At 43.8% G+C, this 17785-nt stretch overlaps 1 protein-coding gene across 4 annotated transcripts in view; it reads left to right on the top strand.

Annotated features, from left to right (window-relative positions):
- Window positions 1-13015, top strand: part of MSRA (methionine sulfoxide reductase A) — a 438170-nt gene extending 425155 nt beyond the window's left edge. For all 4 annotated transcript variants that reach the window (XM_050948949.1, XM_050948950.1, XM_050948952.1 and 1 more), the window contains exon 6: window positions 12782-13015. In XM_050948949.1, coding sequence (XP_050804906.1) covers window positions 12782-12946 — 165 coding nt within the window. In that variant the 3' untranslated portion in view covers window positions 12947-13015. The remainder of the gene's footprint in view (window positions 1-12781) is intronic.
- Window positions 13016-17785: the final 4770 nt, after the last annotated feature.

Below are 17785 nucleotides of genomic sequence, written 5' to 3'. Positions count from 1 at the left end.
GGCAGGACCAAATACTGTCTAGACCATCCCTGATAGACATTTATCTAACCTACTCTTAAATATCTCCAGAGATGGAGATTCCGCAACCTCCCTAGGCAATTTATTCCAGTGTTTATCCTCTCAACACCCCTGCGAGAGAGGTAAATATTATCATCCCTGTCTTACTGATGAAGAAACTGATACACAGAGCGGTTTTGTGAATGATCTATGGTCCCATAGTAAATAAGTGGCCAGGTCTCAGATGTGAGCAACTAGCAGCTGCCGGCTTCTTCATCTCTAGACCTCGCTGCCTTTTGTTTCAGGAATATTAGTGTAATGGAAGAGTGATCTGCAAAGAGCAGTCTGCTGCTTAAAACCACTGAATAGATTTTAGCTTTCGATTGCTAAAAGTCAGAACTGGCCATATCTTTTCTTAGCTATCATAAATTATCCATGCAGGATATACAGTAAAAGGCTGTTTGGCTGGGTTAAAGTTGTCTAGACAAACAGAATTTCCATCTCTTTCAATGGCTCCTTCAACACCTAATTAGTTCCCAGACACTGGTCGAGTAAAATATCTTTTATCTTTGCTATTGTTATCATTGCATACCTCCTAACTGCCCCCGAGTGTCATCCCTCACGTTCAGCCACTTTCCCTCAAGAAGAAGGCAGGATGGAGTGTTTAGAAAACTGTTCCAGAGGTCAAACCTGTAAAGACTGGGTCAGATTCTCATTTGCTACCCTAGTCTACATCAGCAGGAACAGCGCAAAAGGCAGTGGAGTTACTCCAGAATTACATTGAGGTGACTGAGACCAGAATATGACTCCTATTCTGTGCATTTTTATAGGATCAGTGTGCCACTGACAACAGGCAGACTGTCCTTCAGAGCCAGTGCAGGACATGCGTTGTAATGCAGCACAAGGTAGAGCAAATGATGGTTGCTTTTCTCCCAGCGCTATGCTGTGCAGTCAGTCTGGTATATGCACTCTGTATGTACAGTCTGATCTAGCAGGGTGGATTGTTGCTGGCAGACCTGGAGAAGTATGTTTGGAGATACAGTACTAGCAAATGTCACAGTTACCAGACTAATTACACCTCTGATCTCTCCGAGAGCACCCCCTCTAGCTCTCAAATGCCTCACAGGGTGGAATCACATGATTCTCCCACTCTCAAACTGGGCCCTAGGTTGCAATCTCCTTATTTACCTCAGCTCGTCTGCCTTGTGTCCAGACTGTGCAATTCTGATCCCTCTGGGTAAATTCCAGAGGTAATCTGTGAGAAAGCCTTTTTTAACACTTGAGTAGTGTTTTGATCTTTGCAAAATAAAGCTTGCAACTTGTTAGAGACAGGATCCCTGAAGCTAATAACTTGCCCCATTTTCTTTCACGTGTGTGCTGGGGTGTCCTTATCTAGATCTATTGTGTTACTTTCCTGTTTGCTCTTCCACCAGCTCCCAATTAAGTTGGAGCAGTACAGTCATACAGGGAGTTCCAATAGCCCATTATACCATAACTTTTCCTTGCTGATCATGTCAGAGACAGTGTTCATAGAATTATGACATATCAGCTCCGTGTCTGTCACAGCAAGGATCAAAGTCAGTCATGAAATCAGCAGGCTAAATTCTGCTGTCGGAGATACATGTGCATGTGAATGAACTGTATTGGATTTGGCCCAGTATAATTAAGTATTACTGGTCCCATTCTGTCCTGCCCACTCTGGCAGGAGGCGTACTGCGAAGTAAGCTAGGAGAACGTATGGCTTGTCTGGAAGGATGAACAGTTGTATAGCACTCCAAAGTCCTGTGCAAACATTAGCTAACTAATACTCACAACAGCCCTGTGAGGCAGGTCAGTATTATTATTCCCATTGTATAGAAGGGAAAACAGACATAAAATTGAAGTGACTTGTCCAAAGCCAGCTGGTGATTCAGTATGACAACTGGGGTTAGAATTCTGCAGTTGCTGGCCATCACTTCTGCATTTCAATTTGCAGGTTCATACTTTAAGAATGTCAAGGACAACTGTGTGACCTACCTTTCATCGATCCATAGACTCCAAGGCCAGATGGGACCATTGGGAACATCTAGTCTGATCTCCTGTATAACACAGGCCAGAGAGCTTTCCAAGATGAAGTCACCCATATCAATTTGAGTGCAGATTTCACTGAGTAAAAAAGGTTTTCGGCTCCTTCTGCAGCATCACAGAGTTTTCTTTGAGTAGTGTCCCTGTGAGTGTGCCACTTCAGGTGTACCTGTGTCTTTGATCAGAGATTTTTGGTAGCAGAGCCCATTTGGATCGTCCATTCACCCCACACATCCTTGTGCCCCACACTGAGGCTATAGGGGACTGCACAGGCAAATTGCCCTCAGTCCCTTCTCTCGACCACCTTTGGCCTGACCTGGAGTCTACAGCTGTGCCTGTTCTCTATGTCAGGTCTTTCTATGAACTCCATTAGGGTTTAATTAATGACAATAACAGCCTTTTGCATGCACACAGGGAGGTTTTCATTCTCACCCAGCGATGGTAACATTCCTAAGAGGTTTGTCAAATCTCTACCCATGAATCAAGGACCCTGCTCCTAGCTGGGACCTGAACCTAGTTCTTAATTGCCTTATGAAGCATCCTTTTGAGCCACTAGCTACATGTTCTCTGTTAGATCTACAGATGAAGACAGCCTTTTGGTAGCTATAACTTCTGCCCAAAAGGTTGGAGAACTGGGGGCTTTGATGGCGGACTTCTCGTTTACTCTGTTCACCAGAGAGAGAGTCTCTCTGCAGATTCATCCCAGATTTTTACCTAAGATATCCTTGGAATTTCACATTCATCAAACTATTCATCCCAAACTACCTTGCACTAGTCAAAAAGCCATATTTCATACCCTCGATGTCAGGAGAGCATTAGCTTTTTACCTAGACAGGGCCAAACCTTGTAGAAGATCTCCTAGACTATTTGAATCCATTATGGACAGAAACAAGGGTTCCATTATTTTGAAACAGAGGTTATTAAAGTACATCTCTGGATGTATTAAGATCTGCCGGAGTGAACTTCAACCCCCTTTAAGAGTGATAGCACATTCCACTAGAGCACTTTTTTCTTCTATAGCCTGGCTTACAGATGTGTCAATTGCAGACCTCTGTAGAGTGGCAGCATCGGCTTCAGGGCATACCTTTTGTAATCGTTATGTCTTGGTGCCAGCTGCAAGATCAGATGTGGCTGTAGGCTTTGCAATTGTCTATTCTGTATTGGACTCTGCGCCAAAACTGCCGTCTCCTCAGTGGGTACTGCTCAGGGGTCACCTGAAATGAAACACCCATAGGGACACTGTTCGAAGGAGAAGCAGTGATTACTCACCTTGTGCAGTAACTGGAGTTCTTCAAGATGTCTGTCCCTCTGGGTGCATGGTCATTGGCCCTCCTTCCTCTCTGCTTCAGAGTCTCCGCTGTGGGGCTTTGCAGTGGAGAAGGAACTGAGGGCAGTCTGCCCATGCAGCCCCATATAATCTTGATGTGGGGCATGAGGATGTGTAGGGCGCATCTGAAGGCCAAATGAGCACTGCTACCAAAAATCTCCAATCAAAGGCACAGGGCACAGATGCACCTGAAGTGGAGAACCCACAGGGACAGGTGTCTCAAAGAACTTCAGGTACAGCACAAGGTGAGTAACCTCTCCATTCTTGACAATAACCCAATGGAAAAGCCAACAATGTATTTTACCATCAGTAAGCAAGATGGAAAAGGCAAGGCCGTAAACCAGCTCTCAGAATCTTGATCTGAGATAATAGTATAACACTTTACATCACTGTAGCAGACTATCCAGTTGTAGGCAGCAGACAGGCAACTGTTCCAAATGTACTGTAATACAGATTGCCTTGGCTTTCTGCAGTGTTACATCTAAATGATGCCTTAGCTGCTGAAAGGAGGAAATAAAACCATTGCTTGTTAATTGTACATGTTTTATGACTCATGTTAATCACGTAAATTTCCTCAGCTTCTAAGTGGGGGAGAGCATTGCCTATCGGTTACAGTATGAGTATGGGAGTCTGGTTTTCTGAGTTCTGTTCCGAGCTGCACCGACGACTAATGTGTGCCCTGTCAGAGTCAATTAATCTGTATCAAATGGGAGCGATAACACTGTGATCAGGTGGCCAGTGTGTATATGTACTCTCTTACAGAAGAGAATCAGAACTGCCCAACGGTTTGTATAGGCCCTATGCTACGAATGGCAATTCTCCTTTAGTTCTCCATGCAGGAGCTTGTGCTTTGGAACTGAAAGACCCGAGTTCTTCTGTTGACACAGAGTTTTAAGTAACCATGGCGTACAAAAAGGTGCTAACCTTGAAGTTCCTAAACAGCCACTGCTTTGCTAGAACACTCAGAGGAACATTGTGAGGTTTCATTCCTTAGCCCTGGTCTGCACTGCGAACTTACGTTGGTATAACTACATCACTGCAGTTATACAACCGAACCCCTGGTGTACACAGTGCTATGTTGACAGAAGAGCGTCTAGCCACTGCCTCTTGGGGAAGTGGAGTACCTACATTCTCCCATCAGCATAGGTAGCGTCTTTACTAAGCACTACAGCAGCTGCAGCTCTGTAAGTGTAGACAAGCCCTTTGTGTTTTACAGCAAGGATAAAGAGTGCTATAGAAACATAAGGTATTATGTGAGTAAAGATTTTTCTCGGTATTTTCAGCAGCAGTAATACGAAGGCCTGGAGCCTGCTAGATCAGAAATGGTTTAGATTAACTCATCAAAACACACAAGTTAGATTCGTACAGTGCCCTGAGCACATGCAGTACGTCTGCTTTTAATGTGTGCACTGAATCATATGCACACTGATGCCATTTTTATTAAAAGCCACAAAATGCTTGAAACCAATTAATACTCTGCTGACTTCATTAATGCCTCCACTCGGAAAATGAAAAGGTTTTAATAGAATCATTTTTAAAGCTTTTTGTTGACACATTTTTAAAGTGGCCTCAACCTCTAAACTGCCATTTATTCAACCAAGATATAGCCACCAGGCTTATTACAGATGTTGGCAGGATCCCACCTCATTCCTTTCTGTGGTTTAAAATTATTTTGAGAGTGTGAAGTGATAATACATTTCACTTAAACATAGTATTTCATCTAAACTTCTCAAAGAACTTTCCAAAAATTAAACATTCCCATCCAAATATAAACAAGCACCTTTAATTTGTTGTGCTGATGCTGAGATGTCAAACAATTAAATATTTTGACATCATTTGGCTAAATAAAATCATCTGGCTACAAGAATCATAGAATCATAGGACTGGAAGGGACCTCAAGAGGTCATCTAGTCCAGTCCCCTGCACTCATGGCAGGACTATGTATTATCTAGACCATCCCTGACAAGTGTTTGTCTAACCTGCTCTTAAAAATCCCCAATGATGGAGATTCCACAACCTCCCTAGGCAATTTATTCCAGTGCTTAACCACCTTGTCAGTTAGGAAGTTTTTCCTAATGTCCAACCTAAACCTCCCTTGCTGCAATTTAACCCGTTGCTTCTTGTTCTATCCTCAGAGGTTAAGAAAAAAAATTTTTCTCTCTCCTCCTTGTAACAACCTTTTATGTACTTGAGAGAAGGTGAAGCCACCATGTTAATTGTGGGCCTATTGTCAGTTGAGAGGGCAGTAGCAAATCGAAGTGTAGCAATGTTGCATATTGTATAGTTATTACTGTTTGGAAGTGACTGTAGAACTATCCTCTGTTCTGATTGCCTTAGCTCATTCAATGTCAGTGCGCTGTACATTCAAGCTGATGAGGACTGTTGATCATACCACCCAGAATGACTGGCCTCTTAACAGGGACACTACTTCTGAATTCTTGTCCAAAGGGACAAACTAGTGTGATGTGTCATTTGCATACTATTATATTGTGCACCCATATCGCAATGCCAAGTCAACAGGTTGTGAGGCAAGTTCATAACCCAATGGTGTCTTTGTGTGGGCTCTGTAAGTCACATGGATGCTCCTTAATTTCCTGCAAGATGGAAAAGTCATAGGTGGCAACACTACCAGAGGATTGCGTAGTGGTGTTGGAATTTAGTTCTTGGTACAAATGGGATTATAGGAATTCCTCCATACACAGTAGCAGTAGGCCCCTGGAAAGGTAAACAAAAAGGAGGAGAAAAATCTCAAGGAACTGCAAATATAAAACAAAGAGAAGGTGTTCACCGAAACCGCAGACACCTGGGGTTTGGCATGGCCTTCAGATGAGACCCTTTCTCTAGTTCCTCATAACAAATACCAGCATTGCCACAGCTATTGTGGTCTTCACACTAGAAGAGTAAAGTGTGGGGAAGTGTGACAACCACATGTATAGTCTGTCACAACAGTGAGGAATGGCCTCACGGAGTGCAGCAATATAAGAGCTTTCGGAGAAAGGCAGGCTGTGTTTCTGCCATCGCTCTGCCTCAGAATCAAGCTGAAGAGGGCTCCATAAGAGCCTGCCTGGATGAGACTGCTGAGGAGATGCACTGAATCAGTGGAACCCTTGGCTGCTCCTCCATGCCCCCTCCCTGGCCACCATCACCCACTTTTGAGGTGGCACTGGCCAGCATAGGGGTATTTGGATCCAGGCTTTAGTTTGGACCTTTCTCCAGTAGAATCTGCTAGTGACCCTGGGGTGTATAGATGGATTCATAGATTATAAGGCTGGAAAAAAACAATGTGATCACCTTGTCAGACCTTCTGCATAACACACAGGTGATAGGACTTTCTTGAATTAGTTTCTATTTGAACTAGAGCATATCTCTTACACAAACGTCAGATCTTGATTTTAAAATGTCCAGTGTTGGAGAGTCCACCACAGTCCTTTGTAAGTTGCTCCAGTTGTTAATAATTACCCCCACTGGTCAAAACGTGTACCTTCATTTCTAGTCTAAACTTGTCCAGCTTTACTTCCAGCCAGAAAGTCTTTTTACACCTTTGTCAGCTAGATAGAAGAGCCACGTGTTATCAAATTTCTATTCCCAGTGTAAATATTTATAGACTGTGTGCAAGTCACCCATTAACTTTCTCTTTGACGAGCTCCTTGCGTCTTTCACTCTAAGGCACGTTTTCCAATCCTCTAATCATTCTCATGGTTCTTCTCTGAACCCTCTCCAGTTTTTCAACATCCTTCTTTAATTGTGGCCACCAGAACAGGACACAGCATTCCAATAGCAGTCATATCAGTGCCAAATACAGAGGTACTTTAACCTCTCTACTCCTACTTGATATTTCCGTTACCGCATTCAAGGATCTCACTACCCCTTTTGGCCACAGTGTCCCTCTGGGAGCCTATTAGAGCAGAATCTTGATCGGATTATAGCTGTATTGGGTGCTCTGAAGTTGGTGGAACTCCACTGATTTATACCAGCTAAAGATCTGGAGCCCACACATCTTTCCTTGTGACATTGCTGTTTCTGTACCAACACTGTGCGTCTTAGGGAAATGTTTGCACAGTCTGAAAGCAAACCATTTAAGGGAAAGTTTGGCAGGGTGCAGAAATCTAAAATGTCTCATATTTCTGACGACACTGCTGGTATCTTTCACTAATGACCGAAGTTGCCATGTAATGGCTAATCCTCCGTTTCCGTATTATTCCACTTTTAATAGCCTGTTAGTAATTTTTAAAAGGAAAAATGATGCTCATGCCCTCTTGTGGTAGGATATTGAACAGGATGGATTTTTCTAATGGACAAAATCAGGCGATTGATGGAAACGTCCCAGATTGAAATCAGCTACAAGAATAGTTACATACAGTCCTGGTGTATCCGTTGACTGAGACAGGGAGTGATGCAGTACCTCGTACATTTACAGTGCTAGATGAATTAATAATCATGATGATGATCAATGTTTGTGCCAGGCTTTCTGGAGTGGAGACAGTTTTAAAAGTTCTTTCTTCGGAACACCTCAGTGCAAGAAACTAAACAAAATAATGCTTTCTAAAGTGCATTGAGCTTGATTCCTTGGCTATGTGAGGCAGACTCTGTGAGTTACTCATTGCAGGCTCTGTGGGGAAATATATATTCAGCTTTCTCTACAGTTCACTCACAATTTTGACAGATTCATTTTTTTGCTTCCCCAGAGAGTACCCGTTTTCAGTGATTGAAATGTTCTTGCTTAGGAAAACACAATTCAGATGCAACATCCAGTTCCCAGTGAGAACCTGCCTTTTAGCCCTCCAGTGTTCCAACATACATTGACTGAAGCGAAAGGCAATGAAGGGACTTGCCCAGGACCTCACATTGAGTCAGCGGGTTAGCTAGAATTATCCCCCAGGATCCTCCTAATTTCCCTGTATTTAGATTTTAGAATTGGGATTCCTGAGTTCTAGTGCCAGGTCTGCCACTGACTTCCTGTGGGATCTCAGGCATGTAGCTATGTCTAACCTGATTCTGTGTCTCATCTTACCAGTCTGTAAAATGAGTCTAATAGTAATATACCCAGGCACATACAAAATTGCCTGTGTTTCATCCAGCCTAGTATCTTGTCCCTGACAGTAGCCAGGACAAGGTGCTTCAGAGGTAGGAGCTAGAAACCCTGCAGTGGGTAATTATGACATAACTTGTCCCCAGGGAAAATTTCCTCCCAACCCCAATAGATAGATGTTGACTCATGCCTTGAGCAGGAGGGGTTTATATTCCTTCCAAAACTCTCGGTTCTATTTTGAACCTTTACTATTATACCTCTAAGGGTAAACAGTAAGGTGGAAATTTGCAGATGGTACAAAATGGTAGTTAAGTTCAAAGCAGACTGCACAGTTACAAAGTGATCTCACAAAACTGGGTGATTGGGCAACAAAATGACAGATGAAATTCAGTGTTGATGAATGCAAAGCAATGCATGTTGGAAAACATAATCCCAACTATAAATATAAAATGATAGGGTCTAAATTAGCTGTTACCACTCAGGAAAGAGATCTTGGAGTCATTGTGGATAGTTCTCTGAAAACATCCACCCAATGTGCGACGGCAGGCAAAAAAGCAAACAGAATGTTGGGAATCATTAAGAAAGGGATAGATAAGAAAATATCATATTGCATTTATAAAAATCCATGGTATTCCCACATCTTGAATACTGCGTGCAGATGTGGTTGCCCCATCTCAAAAAAAAGATATATTGGACTTGGAAAAGATACAGAAAAGGGGAAAAAATGGTTAGTGGAATGGAACAGCTTCCATATGAGGAGAGATTAATAAAACCAGGACCTTTAAGCTTGGAAAAGATATGACTAAGGGGGGAGGGATGATAGAGATCTATAAAATCATGACTGGTGTGGAGAAAGTAAATAAGGAAGTGTTATTTACTCTTTCCTGTAACACAGGAACTAGGGGTCACCAAATGAATGTAATAGGCAGCAGATTTAAAACATACAAAGGGTAGTATTTTTTCACACAATGCAGTCAACCTATGGAACTCCTTGCCAGAGGATGTTGTGAAGGCCAAGACTATAACAGGGTTCAAAAAAGAGCTAAAGTTCTTGGAGGGTAGATCCATCAATGGCTATTAGCAAGGATGGGCAGGGATGCAAAATCATGCTCCGAGATGTCCCTAGCCTCTGATTGTCAGAAGCTGGGTTTGAGCAACAGGGGATGGATCACTTGATGATTGCCTGTTCTGTTCATTCCCTCTGAAGCATCTGGCATGGACCTGTGTCAGAAGACAGGACACTGGGCTGGATGGACCACTGATCTGACCCAGTGTGGCCGTTCTTATGTTCTTACCTTTCTAAAGGTCCAGTCCTTTTATTGAATCCTGCTGAGACCTTGTCTTATGGTGTCTCGTGGCAGTAGGTTTCATGAGCTGACTGTGAGCTGTGTGAAAAGGTATTTATTTTTATCAGTTTTGTTGTCAGTATTGTGACGCTTAGTACATGTTTGTCTGGTAAGATAAGTGCTTGGCCATACATTCTTCCAGGGCTTGATTCTGCTGTCACACTTGTTTTATACTGGCGTAACTCCGTTTGCCTCCACAGAGTTACTCCTGTACTACACCAGTTTAAGGTCCTTATTCTGCACCATTAAAGTCAATGGGAGCTTTGCTGTTGACTTCAGTGAGCATACAATAAAGCCCTGAATCAGAGGAGAAATCGGTCCAAAGTGTCAGCACTTGTCAATTTGCTTAGAAAAGAAAAATGTGATAGTTAAAACTTCATGGCCGCTGAATATTAAAAAGAAAAGCATTCAGCTTTTAGGAGTCTTTGAGGGATTTCACAGTCATTTGGGGGCTCAGTCCTGAAGAATTCCAAGTCTAATTTAAAAGATCCACCCATACACCCACTTCTCTGATCTGCAAACTATGCGTCATCGCCATTGGCCTGGGCTTTGGCAAATCTTCTCATCCAGATGAACACACTTTGGAAATGAGCTGGAATTTGCCTTCAAATATCTTTCTAATCCTAATGGAATTATGTGCCTTGGGGGAAGAAATTCCAGAGGCTCTGTGAATGGAACCCAAATGTGGCTCTTAACTTGTTTTAGAGCTTGGTCTTCAAGTTTCTGGGGTCCATTTCTGTATTTTCCACATTAGTCAAAGTAATTGTCTTGATGGCCATTTTATTCGTAATAATACGGTGTTATCCAGAATAGTGCCACACCTGCAGATATTTCCACCTTTAAGAAGTTTCTACATTTATCTTCAGCCACCTTCAGGTTTTTATATCAATAAAGAACAGTGACTTCTTTGGCTCAGGCTTAGAGGCTCAATCCTGAAAGGTGCAGTTCGTTCACTGAGTTGCTGAGTGCCCTTTGCTCCTATTGACTGCATGTGGACTCTAGCTGTCAAGTTTGGCAACTGCGAATTAAGACACTCCAAATCAGTGACCACTTTTTTACAAAACAATGCCAGGCTGTTTCTGTGCCTCAGCTTCCCATGCTATAAAATAGGGATAATGATGCTTGGTTACCTTTTGTAAAATGCTTTGAAATCAACACATTTTTGTCAGTTTATTGCAAATCAGTGCTATTCTACAACACCACAACCTTAAAATTCCTCCTTTCCTAAAAGGACTTTCAGCCCTTGTGGAGTGAATTGATTTGAATGACTGTACATTCTTATAGAGATGCTCCTTTTCAGCAGAACAAATGGAACATTAAGACACCAAAGGTGAAATCCAGGCAGGGCCAGCACTACCATTTAGGTGGCCTAGGCAATCGCCTAGGGCGCCAGAATAAATGGTGGGTGCCGTTTTGCCGGAAGGGGCTGCAGGCGGCTCCGGTGGAGCTGCCGCAGTCGTGCCTGCGGACGGTCGGCTGCTCTCGCGGCTCCGGTGGACCTCCCACAGGCATGACTGCGGCAGCTCCAACGGAGCCACGGAGCACCGGACCCTCTGCGGGCACCACTGCGGCAGCTCCAGCGGAGCCACGGGACCAGCGTGTGGGGCGGCGAAATTGCCGTCTGCCTAGGGCGCTCAAACCCCTAGCGCCGGTCCTGAATCCAGGCCTCACTGAAGTAGACAGCAAAATTCTTCTTGACTTCAGTGAGGCTAGGGTTAGGGTTAGGACTGAACTACAGGTTTGGGTCAGGTGTGAAAACAACCTGGCACTCTTAGGATCAGGTAGTCTCTGATCAGTTGGGCATGGCGGTGACTGTGGCGACTCCTACCAGCTACTGCCGCTAGAGTGCATTGCGTGTGCTGCAGAGGGAGTGTGCCGACGAGTCACAGCGCCTCTTACTCCACAGCACATGCAGCATGGTGGGGCGGCCAGCAGGAGCAAGGCTCGCAGCCGTCGCTGCAACTGTTCCACTGGTAGGCGGCAACTGGAAATGGATCGTCAATATGGGGAGCAGAAAGCCTCCACCATGCAGAGCTCAAGGATCGAGGCTCTGTCAGTGGTGCTGACACAGGTTCAGGAGGAACGGTCCAGGGGAACTGGTGCATGGGTGCTGGGCTGGACAAGGGAATGGCCAGCTAGCCCAAGGTTGGGCAGGGCTTGGCGATAATTAACCTCAGCAGCTCTGTGGAGGAAACAAGGTAAAGAAAATGGTGTCCAGGATGGTGTCTAGACCTTGGCAACCAAACCCAAACCCAAAGCAATCTGACTACAGGTGTCCGGTTTGGGTCAGGTCTGAAAACAACCCGACATGCTAGAACTCGGATCGAGTTCAGGTCAGCTGTGCTCTAGTTGGGTTCAGGCTGGACTTTGAAATTAGGCCCAAGCAGACTTCTAGCCAGGACTGTAGCTCGACCTTAAGGAATTAATTGTTGATAGGAATAATCAGAGGTCCTGGGCATCTCTATGTGGTGCAACAGTGTGCCTGAGGGGGCTGTGATTTCTAAAGCACACTAATATGTGGCATATTAATCAGCGTAGGGGAGGGTCCCACAGGCCAGGCTCCAGCCCGAGCCCGAATATCTACATCACAATTAAACAGCCCTATAGCCTAAGCCCCATGAGTCAGCTGACGTGGGCCAGCTGTGGGTGTGTAATTGCTGCACCAGGCATACCCTAAGAATCATAGGTGCTCCTCCTCCGCAAAAAAAGATTAATGAACAAGAACATCCCATTCAAAATGTAACCAGTTAGAAGTAAGATAAAACACGCACACTGCTCAGTGTACAGACTGATACCCGAAGTGTCTGCTGTGCAAATAATATAACAGCACAGATGAAGCAGGATGTCTTTCTAATCTACGTGGTAAAATCAAGGCTGTTCTGTAACTGTTGTACAAGTGACTGTAAAAGTCTAGGGCATCTCTTGAATAAGATTTCCTAATGTTGGTTTATCATCAGGTTTATTTCTCATACAGACGCAAACAAACCTCTAATGGAATTCTGTGCCATGTCTTGACAGGTATTGATGGAGAGTGGTTTTGGCACAATCACAACAGAAATCCGTGAGGCTCCGGAGTTCTATTACGCTGAAGATTACCATCAACAGTATCTAAGCAAGAACCCCAATGGCTATTGTGGACTTGGGGGCACTGGAGTATCCTGTCCTGTTAGTATTAAAAAATAATCCATGCGCACACTACTGCACCAACATTGTATTATGTGTTTGCTAGAAACATAAAGTAAAGCAACTTGATGTTTTGTTTGATGATTACTGCCGGGGGAGTTCTTTGCCAAACAATTAAAAAATTCTTTGCACAGTATTTTTACAATTCTGCAAAATTCTGCATATTTTAGGTGTCAAAAGAACACAATATAATCACACCATTTCCAATTATTTTGGTAATTAATTTCAGAATACCTGTCAGCAAGTATGTCTGTAACAATGCAGACAACGAAAAGATTCAGGAAATGTTTTCTGACAAATAGATTCCTTACTAAGCATATTCATAATGAAGTTGATGTATCTTTGTTGACAGTTATATTCTGGTTCATATATTTCATTTAAAAAGAGTCATTATACAAATGTATGTTACACAAAAGTATTGTAAGGACCTGGCCTAAGAGGGCGCTAGCATCCTTAAGGACTGTTTTGTGTCTGTCTGTTATGTCTTGTTCAAGTTCAAGCTTCTATGTGTATTGGAAGGTTATTGGGTCATCCCACTGTAGCCGGAGGGGGTTAGTGAGCTAGTGGAGTTTAGTTGTAGTATAGTGGGTGGTTAGCATGGGGAAGGGAGACCGAGTGTAGAATGTGGGTGTCGGGGCGAGTGCATGTATAAGTGTGGGGTGTGTGGGCTTGTATTTGTGTGGGTTGGGTCGTGTACATAGTTTGCCAGCCAACACCCCTTCATCTCCGGAGGTAGTATGCACGCACCCATGCAAGGTGCAGGCGGGAGTGCTGGGGGGATGTGACAGGTGGGAGTGGAGGAGGGCGAGTTCAGGCTGGCAGGGAATATAAGAGGGAAGGCAGCACCACTAGAGTCAGACGCACACAGAGTGGAGTTTAAGGTGAAGAGTGTTCATGTGCGTGTGAAGACAAGCACACTCTACCCTCAGTCTCCCTTCCCCATGCTAAGCACCTGCTATACTACAACTAAACTCCGCTATCTCACTAACCCCCTCCCGTTACAGTGGTATGACCGCAAAACCTTACAATACACACAGAAGACGTTACGTGTGTACAGAACTAATACATTTTAAACATGCAAAACTGGGAAAAGGAAGCATTTTGGTGGAAATCACAAATTCTGTGTGACAAAAATAAAATTGTGCGGAGAACATTAATTCTGCCCAAATTCTCCATTGCTCAGTGGTGCAGAATTCCAACAGGAGTATGTGACATTCTCTTCTGGTGTTATCTGGACCAGTGATCTGCTAGGCCTCTTCAATCCTTGTCTCTGGGAGCCAGCCTTATCCTGCTCTGCTGTGAGAACCCCCACTCCTGGGCTGTTCACGCACAGCCTCCGGCATTTAAGCTGCTCCCAGCTACCTGCAAGCGAATGACACTAGCCAATATCTCTTGTCCCAGACACAACCCTGGGAACCTCCGTCTTGCAGTGCCCAGTTATGCCTGCTAAACGCTGCAAGCTTGTATGAGTTCGTCAGTTTAACAAAGAAATAGATATATACCAGGCTTGTTCTCCCAAGGGGTGTCTCTGACACACTGCAAATCAAACACACTGCTTCAGGTAGACTAAACAAACAGGTTTATTAACTATAAAGGTAGATTTAAGTGATTATAAGTCAAAGCATAACAAGTTAGATTTGGTCAAATGAAATAAAAGCAAAACACATTCTAAGCTGATCTTAACACTTTCAATGTCCTTACAAACTTAGATGCTTCTCACCACAGGCTGGCTGCTGTTCAGACAGGCTCTCCTCTTTGATCAGCTCTTCAGTCGCTTGGTGTGGTGTCAGTAGATGTAGGTGGAAGAGAAAGAGAGAGCATGGCAAAATCAACAAGGAGTCCAGTGGCACCTTAAAGACTAATGGATTTATTTGGGCATAAGCTTTCGAGGGTAAAAAGCCTCACTTCTTCAAATCCATGGAGTGCTTGACAAAATGTCTCTCCCTTTTATCATGTCATCATAGAATATCAGGGTTGGAAGAGACCTCAGGAGATCATCTAATCCAACCCCCTGCTCAAAGCAGGACCAATCCCCAGACAGATTTTTTACCCCAGATCCCTAAATGGCCCACTCAAGGATTGAGCTCACAACCCTGGGTTCCTCTTAGCTTTGCCCCCCTTCAGAGTCAGGTGAGCATTACCTCATCACAGTCACAAACTGCCCAAAGGGTCTAACAGATTCTTTTGTTGCTGCCTCAGCCAGTGTCCATTGTTCCTGTGAGCAGGTAATTTATCCCATCCATGCCCTGATGAGGTGTGAACTTCCTCTCTGTTCTTGGAGAGTTTTTGCCTGGGCTTGCTTAAGCCATGAGGATACATTTTCAGCCTCATAACCATATACATGAAATTGTAACCTATAACATTACTAGAACAACAATGGTCAGTGCACCATGAGCCTTCCAAAGACACCCAACCTGGCAAACTTTGCATTGGATACCACACAATCATTTTATAGAGTTGAACATGGGGGTGTAGGGTGTCCCCCAAGGTACAGAGGGTCACAGAGTATATGATATACCTGCAGCACTATTGCACAGAAATTCGTGCACCAATGAAGGTACAGCATTTTGTATATTGACTGTGTGGCATTGCTTGATTTCACAGTTGCCAAAGGTCAAAGTTGTTTCTGAAATTGTGCCTGGTACCACAGCTGGAAATGCAGTTGCCCTATTTGTGCACTTAAATAGGTATATGTGCAATCTTGTGCTTCTTAATTTCAGGAGAAAGATTTTTGAAAGTTTGGCCCAGTGTATTGTAATAGGCGTAAATAGGGGTTGTGACTGGACTACCAGCTGCTTTTTGTAACTACTGTTTATGTTTATTATCTTGATCTGATCAGCTTGCTAGACTTAAGCATAAAAATCCGGAGCTTTGATTTCTGGAAAGTATTCTAGGGGTTATTTTAACAATAGTAGCTGCGCTTTGATGTCTTTGGCGGGGATGGGGAATTTAAGCTCTCTCAGTTCCACATTCACAGCAACATATATTATTACCTTTAGTGCCTATTTCCTGAAATAATTTTAGTAAAAAAATGTTTTATAATGTAAGGGAGTTTTTTTTCTACTGGGCCAAAAAGATTCAGTTTGGCTTCCAGCGCATCACGGGTGTTTTGTGAACTAAAATACATGACAGGTTAGATCTGAAAAAATGTAGCAAATATAATAAAAGGTTGCAGCTTGCTAATGAAAAAAACCTTGTGTTCCATCTGTGTTACTGTGTCTGCTTGTACAGTGGAGGGAGATTTCAGGTTGGCTTTAAAAGCGAATGAATTGTAAAATAATTATGACTGACATTTTTGATACCACAATAGCACCTAGGTGCCTGGAACCCTATTGTGCTAGGTGCTGTACAAATACATAGTAAGAGAGAGTCCCAGTCCTGATGAATTTGCAATCTAAATAGACAGGACAGATCTAGAATGGGAGAAAGAAGGGGATGGGGCTTTAGGGCACAGAGAGAAGTGATTTGCCCAACGTCCCATAGGGAGTGTCTATGCCAGAACTGGAATTAGCAGTCAGGAACTCCTTGCTCCTGGTTCTGTGCTCATCTCAGTCCAGTTTCAAAAGCAAGAGGACACTTCTTTTGTTTGTCATCACATTTATGCTGGGGCGAGGGCGTAAAAGAGACTGCTTCTGGTATGATCGTAATGTGCAGCTCTTTCTGGAGATGCTCCCATATGCTCCAGTATCCTGCTTGGAATTTCCAGTTGCTATAGTAACAGAAGGCATTTTGTTAAATATCACACCATTGAATTGTTTTGTTGTTCACTGTCAAGGAAACTGGCACTTTTCTCTGATTTTCTGGGCATGGGGTGAAATGGAAGCAAAGAGGAGAGGAGAATGAAAGTTCTGATTCTCCTTTCGGATTCTTTGGCTTTTACCACAGTGTAACGCCATAAAGTCAGTGGAATTACTCCTGGTCTGCACCTGTGTGCGAGAGGAGAACCTGGTTCTGATTCTCTGATCCATGTCACGTTGGGATGCAGATTTCTTTACTGGGGGCGTTTATTTCATTTTTGATCCTCAAGAGTAAAAACAAAAACCATTTACATGATTTGGAGCCTTGCTCATTGTTGGCCCATGTCATCAGACACTCTTAACACTGGTACCCTGTCCTCCCTCCTCACTTTCCTCCTACTGTTTCTTTTCACTCTTTTCACTCTGTTTCAAATTAGATTGTAATTTCTTTGGGGCTGGGACTATATCTCCATATGTGATTGTCCAAATCTGAGCATGGCAAGGCTCAGCTCTGATCTGAGCTGGGGCCTTTGGGGGCTGCTGCGATAGAACTAAGAGGTTAGGTTCTCCAGATGATGTAAAGCAGCATAGTTCTATTGAAGTGACACAAGCTGAGGATCTGACCCAAAAATATTGAGCTCCACTGAATTCACTGTGGAGTTACCCTCAGGATAAATTTTGGCCCTGCAACTTTCCAGCTGTTTTTGAAGATGCAAGATGGGAATTGGGCTAAATTCTTCACTGGTGGACACTGAACTCAGCTCAATGGAGTGACATGAGGGATGGCTTTGGCCATATAAGCGGTGTTTACCCTGAAATTCAACCAAGGGGAAGACGTTCGGCTCTTTGGACATCTCCATGGCCACATTTCTCATTGAGCACTTACCCTAGCAACAAGTTTCCACTTCCCACAGAGACTACATGGAAAGTTTAGAGCGGGGAGAGAAAGTCCTTCCAAGGTTTGAAAGAATGAATCAGCTCCTCTCATGGGCAAAGAAAAAAACTGTTGCAAGGAAGTCAGAGCTGGGAACATACAGAGAGAGAGAAAATGGCACAGGAATGAGGAAAAGCTACAGCACCCATTGCTAGAGACGGACTTGAA

Source organism: Gopherus flavomarginatus, chromosome 4, assembly GCF_025201925.1.
Source record: "Gopherus flavomarginatus isolate rGopFla2 chromosome 4, rGopFla2.mat.asm, whole genome shotgun sequence".
Taxonomy (NCBI): domain Eukaryota; kingdom Metazoa; phylum Chordata; order Testudines; family Testudinidae; genus Gopherus; species Gopherus flavomarginatus.
This window is presented reverse-complemented; position numbering and strand designations above follow the sequence as displayed.